The 10,000-nt window shown below is 48.6% G+C and overlaps 1 protein-coding gene across 3 annotated transcripts in view; it reads right to left on the bottom strand.

Moving 5' to 3' along the window:
* Nucleotides 1-10,000, bottom strand: part of LOC142988550 (estrogen-related receptor gamma-like) — a 23,797-nt gene that overhangs the window by 7,116 nt on the left and 6,681 nt on the right. Inside the window, exons 1-5 of one of the 3 annotated variants that reach the window (XM_076137754.1) lie at nucleotides 8,190-8,605; nucleotides 4,112-4,360; nucleotides 3,672-3,743; nucleotides 3,352-3,509; nucleotides 2,198-2,314 (exon numbers count right to left, since the gene is read on the bottom strand). In XM_076137754.1, the coding sequence (XP_075993869.1) occupies nucleotides 2,198-2,314; nucleotides 3,352-3,509; nucleotides 3,672-3,743; nucleotides 4,112-4,360; nucleotides 8,190-8,245 (652 nt within the window). In that variant the 5' untranslated portion in view covers nucleotides 8,246-8,605. Of the gene's footprint in view, nucleotides 1-2,197; nucleotides 2,315-3,351; nucleotides 3,510-3,671; nucleotides 3,744-4,111; nucleotides 4,361-8,189; nucleotides 8,606-10,000 lie in introns of those variants that run through there. The other 2 variants (XM_076137755.1, XM_076137757.1) reach the window with 2 other exon arrangements.

Below are 10,000 nucleotides of genomic sequence, written 5' to 3'. Positions count from 1 at the left end.
AGAGAGAGAGAGGAGCTGGGAGAGAGAGAGAGAGGAGCAGAGAGAGAGAGAAAGAGAGAGGAGCAGGGAGAGAGAGAGAGAGGAGCAGAGAGAGAGAGAGAGAGAGAGGGAGAGAGTGAGGGAGGGAGAGAGACAGGAGCAGGTAGAGAGAGAGAGAGAGGAGCCGGGAGAGAGAGAGAGAGGAGCAGAGAGAGAGAGAAAGAGAGAGGAGCAGGGAGAGAGAGAGAGAGGAGCAGAGAGAGAGAGAGAGAGGGGGGGAGTGAGGGAGGGAGGGAGGGAGAGAGACAGGAGCAGGAAGAGAGAGAGAGAGAGAGAGAGAGAGAGAAACTGGGAACAAACTGGACCCATGAGGATCAGAGCCACATTTGATGACTTCTGACTCCACCTGGACTTGTTAGTCCTGAGATGAGACTTGTCTGACCTGCAGTAGAACTCGACTTTGAGCCTACACTTCCTCCTTACCAGAGATCCACACAATAATCTTGAACATGTCGGTCTTACATTGACTTACTTGACTTGGCTGTAGAAGGTTTAGGACTTGAGTACAGCCAGGTCCCTGTGACTGGACTTGGACATGCTTTGGGACTTGTGACTGTCCTGGACCAGGACTTGAGACTTCCATGGCACTTGACAGGGACATGTTATCTTGACCTGTGACTTGTTTTGAGGAACCTAAACTGTTGGCTCTCTCTCCTCTCTCTCCCCTCCCTGGTTCCTGCTCACATGTTATGAACATACGTGTTCTCCTCTCCTCTCCTCTCCTCTCCTAAACACGTCTTAATCAAATCCTTTCGGGGGTCTATCTGTCCTTTAGCCCAGTGTTTAATACGACTCTGCCTCTGCTCATTAAAGCTCTCAGCTCCTCTGTCTCTGCTTTACTGCGGCCTCTCTGGGGACGCACGGCGTTACGAGACACGATGAAGCGCGTTACGAGGGCGCTTACGACGGGAGTTACGAGGGGCAGTTCGCATTTCACGGAGGTCCAGGAATCCCACAAGGCATCTGGAGGAATTTACAAGAGAGGGGGGGGGGGTCTGAGGGGGGGCGAGGGTCTGAGGGGGGGCGAACGGGACGGGGGGCAGAGAGGGACGGGGGTCTGAGGGGGGCAGAGAGGGACGAGGGTCCATGCCCCCGTGGAAAACAGCTCATTTAGAAAGAGAACAGCCACAAACACGGGAGCACAAATCAACCAAATCCTACTCACACTCATGTTGAATACTTTCTATGTGTTGCATATTTACTCACACACACACACACACACACACACACACCAAAGAACAAATTACAAAATGATGAAGAACATACACAAGTCTTAAAGTTCCCTGAGCCTTAAGCGGTCCTCCACTCTTCTTCTGCACACACACACACACACACATATATATGTTATCTGCCCTTCTGTCTTCCTCCTCTTCCTCACAGAGTGTGTGTGTGTGTGTGTACAGTAGGAGCTGTCCAGTGTTTTCCTTTTGGAGTCACTTCTAAATCTGGATAACAACACGTCACCATGCAGGCACACAGCAGCACCTGACCGCTGCCACACACTCTCTGGAATCTATACGTCACTGTTCACACTCCATATCTCTGGGCCTGTGTGGGACAGTGTGTGTGTGTGTGTGTGTGTGTGTATGTGTGTGTGTGTGTGTGACATAGGAGACATGGAAGCAGAAGAACAAAGATCTGAACATGAAGAAGATTTTTCCTTTTTCATCTTCTGTTCCGCCAAAATCTTTCAAAAAGTGTTTTATTGTCATTTTGTCTATTATCACACTTGCTTCTGCGCACACACACACACACACACACACTCACACACGCTCTGGCAGGTTTCCAGGAGCTATTTCAGAGGTACGGCGGTGCAACAAAGACTGACACGGCTGAATAGCTCCTCACCCTCGCCTCCCTCCCTCCCTCCCTCCCTCCCAAACAAGCGGCTATGCATTGTTCCGCTCTGTGTTTACTACACACACACACACACACACATACATACACATACACACACACACACACACACACAACAGCCGGCACTGAAGTTTAACTGTCAGAAGATTTAAGTTTCATTGGAGCTCACACAGTCACGATATCAGGTGAGACAAAGAGGAGACAACTACAGTATAAACACACACACACATATATACATACACACACTGATTATGAACTCTCTAAGCGTGTGTGTGGAGATGATGTGTGTCTTGAGTCTGACCTTCTCTCAGCATGCCCACAGCCAGACACTTGACGAAGCGACAGGCCTGGCAGGACTTCCTCCTCCTCTTGGTGATCTCACACTCATTGGAGGCCGGGCAGCTGTACTCGATGTTTCCTGCAGAGGAAGAGGAGGAGAAGGAGGAAGAAAAGCACATGGAGAGACTTCAGTATTCACACATTTACTTTGTGGTTATGTCATCGTCTCTCTGATGAATCCTTCACAAACGTTCCTGCTGCCGCTCTCTCTCCCCTCTGGAAGGCTGCGTAGAGCAAACACAGGCTCAGATACCAACCGGCTCATTCTCTTGACCCCTGACCTTTGTTAATGATTGCTGTGATATCCAGCGTGACGGGGGAAGTGTGCTGCACATGAGCGCCGGCGGCCTTCGGGCAGATGCGGGCGCTCTCAGCTGTCACCCGCTATCAGAAACAGGAAGTGAGTGATGAGCCGGGCATCACATCTACCTGTTTGATCTGACAGCTGCCCGGGCCTGTGTGCACTTTGAACCCCAGCAGCCTCCAGCAGGCAGCGTTTACAGGCCTGCACAGCGTGGCTTCAGAGCTCCATGACCGGGGACCAGAGCCAACAAAGCTCAGGACAATCCCTTTAAAAAGGCCCGCATACATGCCACCGACACACACACACACACACACACACACACACACACACACACACACACACACACACACACACACACACACACACACACACACACACACACACACACACACACACACACACACACACACACACACACACACACACACACACACACACACACTGAGCGCCACATGTTATCTAAAGCTCGGGCCTGAACTGAAACGTGTTGACTGTACACAAGCTGTGCTGTAAGCTTAACCTTATATCAGCTGTTTGCAAACAGGTCTGCATTTAAAGCCTGGCTGCTGTTTGGTGCGGCAGGGAGCAGGAAGCAGCGAGCAAAACCATCAGGGCTTGTTTACACCAAAACAGATGCTCAGGGTACGACTGCATCTCGCCGTGTTGCTCGTAAAACAGGTTTACACAATGCAGGGAGGAATGATCGGCCCCGAGTACGACACTGATTCATCACCATCCAACCAAGAAGGGTGTCAGCGTGTGTGCGTGTGTGTGTGTGTGTGTGTGTGTGTGTGTGTGTGTGTGTGTGTTACCTTGGATGGTCCTCTTGAAGAAGGCTTTGCAGGCCTCACAGGAAGCCACGCCGTAGTGGTAGCCGGAGCCCACGTCTCCACACACCAGGCAGAGCCGCTTGGCCACCGAGCCCAACATGAACTCGCACTTCACCTGGCCCTCTTCCTCTCCGAACCTCCTGAGCCGCCGACGAGGAGGAGGAGAGCGAAAGAAAAGGAAAGAGAGCAGGTGAGGGCGGAGAAAGAAAGATGTGTTTGATAAAATGGTTGAGTCTGTTTGTTTGTTATCTCTGAACACTAAATATAAAGAGGACTCATAGAAGCAAAGGTGTTCTCTCTACCTGCTGATCTCAGAGTTCACCTTGACTACAGGGTGAAGGTTATGTGGGTGTCCAATTTTGAGGATTTTAACACTTTGGGATCAGACGAAAATATAAGGAGAGAAAGAAAAAAAAAACACAAAATGAGGAAGGAGTGAAGGAGTGAAGAAGTGAAGGAGTGAAGGAAAGGGGATAGACATCAGGAAGAGCGGCAGAGAGGAAGAAGGGAAGAAAGGAAAGAAAGTCAGAGCATATTTAAGATGTTAGGAGCTTTTTTTATTTAAATTGACAATATCTAAAGGTCAAACCCTCCAAAAATCTAAATACTTGTGTACTAGTGCTCCAAATGTCCCTGGGACTAATAAAGGTGTGTCTTATCTTATCTTATCTTCTCTCTCCACCTTGAGGGTTAGGCTCAGGGTCCACAGTGTGAGGGGACAGAGTGGGACACCCTGACTGACCTGTTTGTCCCTGCGCTGGGTGCCAGAGCAGCTGTGTGTCCGTACAGGCCCGGGGAGTCCAGCCCATTGCCGTGACCTTTGTTGACCAGGGGGCCGAAGCCGGAGTTGGTGTCGGACGAGGAGCTCCCGGGGCTGGGCTGGGCGGGGCTGACGTCGCCCTGGGAGCTGGGGCTGGGGCTGGAGGGCTCCCGCTTGATGGAGGAGGGACAGGTGGGGTCCAGGCCCCTCACTGACATCCTGCCCAGGAACCTGGAGCCAGGAGAGAGGGATTCAATATGAGCCAACCAGAGGATGGCGGGAGATTGCTGGGGTTGCCGATGCCTGGCTCAGGGGCTCAGGGGGTCAGGGGGTCAGCATTAAAGGATGTGTGTTACACCTGTATGGTCCTAAATATGAACGATGTCCTTCAGGTGTCCGAGCTGTGATCTGTTCTGTTCCTGCTGCTCTGACTCTGCGCAAATCAGCTTGGAAGGAAATTAACTATTAACTTAAAGATCCTATACATCCTCATGGTAACGCACAGCCGTGTCATTTCAAACTGTAAAGGCTCCTCTGCTCCGTTCTCTCAGCTGACTGACTCTGTCCCCGGTCCGTGCCGTCTCCATGTCCCATCGCCCGTGCATCCATCCGTCCAGCTCCTATCTCAAGCGGCCGTTTGGGATTTCCCACACATGCAAAGTTCCCCGTCGATTACACTGCTTTGTTTTTAAAGGAAGGGATTGCTTGAGCAAACCTATGGAAATAGTCAAACCCCAGATCATCAGCCGCACTCTGTCAACACCCAGGAACGCTTCTCACCGCCGCGTAACCATCCTTTCTGCTTCTCTTCATCTCTAATTCACCGATCACAAGTCAACCTGGCTGACAAAACAGCTTAGCACAGCAGGGAGAGATTTAATTTAACATTAAGAAAATACTGCAGGTAATTCCCTATAATAACAATTGCTAGCATCTGTGTGAAAAATATAAATAAATCATCAATATTTCACATTTATCTTCTTAGATCTGTCAGAGCTTCGTCCACTCCAGAGGGCAGTAAGCTTTAAATAAACAGATAAACTCGTCTCTCTTTGCTTGTGTAGGTTCAGATGTGAGCTCCTTCACGCTGACGCAGCCGTATATAATTCTTATGAGGTGAAATTATATTTATACGAGTCGTGAATGCAGAAACGCCTCAATCTACACTTTCAGCATCTGGAATTCTGCCCTGCGTGCTTCAGCGTGCATCATTCATCTATTATTGGATGAAGATATGAAAACACAGACAGTCTGTCACCGCCGAGAAGGTGGCATGTGGTCCGGACACACACACACACACACACACACACACACACACACACACACACATCATGAACACACACTCACTTAGTGGCGTCAGGATTCATTCATAGCTATAAAAATAAAAAATCCTATACACTCTCACAGTCCACCACACACACACACACACACACACACACATTTTGAAGCATGTGTCATCATAAACACTGCAACATACACTCACACATGCCTGCATGCAACTGTTTGTCGCCATGCCCACTTAAAGCTGAGAGAACCCCTCTGCCGTCGCTCTGCCACACGTTTCTGTAGGCAGAGAAGAACACACACACACACACACACACACACACACACACACACACACACACACACACACACACACACACACACACACACACACACACACACACACACACACACACACACACAAACACACACACACACACACACACACTACGCAGACCACTGGCATCCTAATCTCGGCCTTGTGAGGTTGATGTCCAAATCTGTCTGCTTCCTGTCATGTAAATCTGTGTTCCCTCAGCCACAAATCATTTGTTAGGCAAAAGTGCAGGCTGCAGCTTTTAACCCTCAAAGTAAACCACCGCCACGCGCTGCTGACCCCTCTACCTGCTGACCCCTCTACCTGCCCACACACACACACACAAACACACATACTAAGATAACAACCAAGATTCTGACTAATCAACCCCCCCGTCAATTAACCAATCAACAATCAGTCGCCGGGGCTATGACGCCTTCTCCTGCTGCGGCTCGTCCAATCAGCAGGGGGCGGGTGGGGAGAGCGAGAGGGCGAGCGAGGGAGCGAGGGAGAGAGCGAGAGGATTTTTTAGTTTCCTTTTAAAATGACTCACTGGTGCCCATAGAGGCCATCCATCACACACGTCCATATTGCCGTGTCAAGTGTGTGACAGGTATGGAGTGAGATATACATGTGCTCGCCCCATTATAATGCATCAGGGCGGGGGGGCCGGGGGGTCCAGGGGGGCCGGGGGGCTCGGCTCTCATAATGAAATGGCGTTAGAGTGGAGCGATCAGATGTGATGTGAAGTGATATTCACTCTGACAGATTACTAATCTACAACTTCACATAAAAGCCCATCAAAAGACGGTCGGTACGGCAACGGCCCCACCAGCGGGGATAAATCAGAGGGGGATCAGGGTGCGATGTGTGTGTGTGTGTGTGTGTGTGTGTGTGTGTGTGTGTGTGTAGGTGGGTATTCAAAGTTATCACGCGTTGCCCCTTTGTGTGCCAGTATCCAAAACAACTCTAATTGCACCTTGGCAACAAAAGCTGAGAATGCAGCGTGAAACGACAGAGAGACAGACAGGCAGACAGACCGAGAGAGAGAGGGGGAGACAGACAGACAGACCCAGAGAGAGGGGGGGAGAGAGAGAGAGAGAGGGACAGACAGGCAGACAGACCGAGAGAGCGACAGACCGAGAGTGAGAGAGACAGGAAGAAGGGGAGAGACTGGTGAGACAGACAGGTCGAGGGAGTGCAGAAAGGAAAGGAAAGGGGGCGGAGTCCTGTGGCTCATTAACCTGGGGTGTTGAAAGAAGAGAGAAGAAGGCAACACTCACTTCCAAATGAGCGCAGTCATAATGCAGACAATGACCCACCGGATGAAGGAGGGAGGGAGGGAGGGAGAGGAGGGGGGAGAGAGGAGGGGGGAGAGAGGGAGAAGGGAAGAGATCAGAGAGGAGCGGAAAAGAAGAGGAAGATCCAGAGGAAGGGGAAAGTGCAAAGATTCCACTATATTTCATATGGGACGAATAAAGTTGCAAAAAAAAAAACACAGAACAACAAACTAAAGAAGTGTGTTTGTGCTCAAATAAATACATTAAAAACACAACATCGCATTTCAATGAAGTGACCTGGAAAGCCGATTAAATATGATAAATAAACTTGTTCTGAAATCACTTTGACACTTAAATTAATGGGATTAATACCAATACTCATTTTTAAAATTAACTTCACTTGTAGGTTTCTGACCACACAGGAGCAACAATCACCACTTTAAACACAGCAGAGAAGTCTCACACACACACACACACACAGCCCTGAGAAGTAATTATATAGGTCAGTGGGGTCTCAGTCGTGTTTGTAACTAATGAGCCGCAGGAATCAGGAGCTGAGCAGGGATCAGTGGCACCCCCACATGTAAGAGTCTTAGTCAGGCTGAAGCTGGAGCTGCACCCGTGGGCGCCAATCAGCCGGGCCGCACTGTGCCGGGCCCCTCCGCTGTCCTCCCGCCTCAGCTTGAGCCTCATTCTGCTCCTCATCTGTCTCTGCAAAGGCTCGTGTGCGGGAAATTAAATTAGCCTGTATTTACACACATTCTTGATGAATTAAGGAGAAGGAAGGGGAGGAAGGATTATACTGCAGCTGATATAAAGAAGAAGAAGAGAAGAGAAGAAGAAGCGCCGCAGTGATGATGATGAAGGTGTCTTAACTTTGCCCCCGAACTGACCTCAAACTCACCACGACAATCACAACTTTAACCAAACAAACAAACAAACGAGCCTTTCAAGAAAACAAACATTTACCATCTTAACCCAAAGAGAGATCAATGACCGGATAAGCACGGAATGCCTCCGCCAAGAAGAGTGAGGTTGTAAATGGGACTGACAGGTGAGTAAACAAAGTGAATAAAGGTGAACAAAGTGAATCAGACCTAACGCGTTGCGCGTGTCACAGTACGGAACCATCGCTTTTTCTTCTTCTTCTTCGTATACATTAAAGCTGTCAGCAGGTGTGATAATCGCACGCGGTACTTACTCGGCGTCAGAGTGGTACGTGAAGCACTCTGGGAGGTAGAGGTCGACTAGATCCATGTGCGCTCTGCCAACATGCTCCGGAGAGGGACGAAGAAGAAAAAGAAAACAACAACAAAAACAAACAAAAAAAAGGCTCTTCCGTCCCGGGATGTCTGCCTCCTCTTCCTCCTCTTCCTCTTCTCTTTTTTAAATCTTTTCTCTTCGCTCCTTCCTCTCTTCTCTCACCTTGACATCCACTGCTGCTCTCTCACTCTCTCTCTCTCCCTCTCTCTCTTTCCATCTACCTCCGCTCACACCTCTCGCTGGCTGTCACACACACTCTTTCTCGCTGACTGTCTTTGAACGCCCCTCGAGTGTGTTGTGACTCAGTGACCGTGTATATGTGTGTGTATATGTGTGTGTGTGTGTGTCAGAGGGTCTTCGCCGGCCCTCATGAAGCCAATTTGAATGGCCTTCCCCTACAACGCGGAGCCGGCCTCCCATTGGCTGAGCCGTGAGCCAATGGGAGTCCGGCTGGTCTCTGTGTGAGGCAGGTGGCGGTGACGGGGGAACGAGTTTACATGGGGGAGGAGGAGGGGGGGGGGGGGAGAGAGAGAGAGAGAGAGAGAGAGAGAGAGAGAGAGAGAGAAAGAAAGAGAGAGAGAGAGAGACAGACAGAGAGAGAGAGAGAGGTGTGGATTTGCAAAGACAGGAAATGTCATTTGATTTGGATTGTTTTTCAATCTAAATCAACATCCTGAGATTAACGCGGCTGCACGTCATCCAGACTGAGACACGGAGAGAGAAGGCAGATTCCTCTAAATGAAGTTGTATTGATTTGTATTTGTATTCCCAGTCGTATTAGTAAAACACAAAAGATCAATCAATGCTGAAAAAGACAAATTCCCTCAAATTCATTAAACTGAGGTTCACTATTTCTTCCAAATTAACTCTTCATTCATTGGATTACACTTTAAACATAAAGCTCATACAGTATTTAGTCCAAAAACACTTATTATACTAATACCTTATATACTTTCTAGGACATTTATCTGTTTAAATCTCTTTTCTTCAGTACATCATAATGAATGTAGTGTTTCCCCTCAGATTAACCATCAAATAATCTAAAATATAATACATATCTATATAATGTCAAATCTAATCCTTTGGTTTGGAGCGATAACTGAAACATCACCTTTGAAATGTTCTAAGTCTTATAAATAAATGAATAAATAAATAAATAAAATTGTAAATTCCTCCAAACGTCCCACCTGTGTGTGTGTTAAATCGTCACAGTCCACACACACACACACGCGCGGGCAGACGGAGAGTTACAGACACCCAATAAGCACACACACGCACATTTACTCGGTCATACTAAGCCGTAGCATTAGTCTTACTGCTGCTGACTTTCATCTAATTACTGAGCTATGCGCCTAATGTGATTCTATCACCTTTGGCTGAGAACACACGCCCTGTGCACGCACAGCCACAAACACAGGAAGGACACACACACCGGAGAGGGGAAGACAATATACACAATATGATTCATAGAACACACGCTGCCTTTGTCCCACTGATTGTTCCTCATTAACAATAAAAGACTCATTTGGACACTTTCTAGGATACAAATTCAAATTTTCCTCCTCTGTGTTTCTCCTCTCTGCAGTGACTCAGTGTGTGGAGAAATGTTCCACTGTAACAATTACACAACTTAACCTTGGACTGAAATCCCCTAAAGATCACCAATAACAGAAGCAGGTCGTGATGAAGATGATCAGTCCTTCATTAATGCTGACTTTACTCCTCTCAAGGTAAAGTTCAGCGAGTGTG

This window comes from Genypterus blacodes, unplaced genomic scaffold (assembly GCF_046128005.1).
Source record: "Genypterus blacodes isolate CSIRO-AG114 ecotype Tasmania unplaced genomic scaffold, CSIRO-AGI_Gbla_v1 ptg000334l_1, whole genome shotgun sequence".
Taxonomy (NCBI): Eukaryota; Metazoa; Chordata; class Actinopteri; order Ophidiiformes; family Ophidiidae; genus Genypterus; species Genypterus blacodes.
The sequence above is the reverse complement of the archived record's forward strand: the minus strand, read 5'-3'. Positions and strand labels throughout refer to the sequence as shown.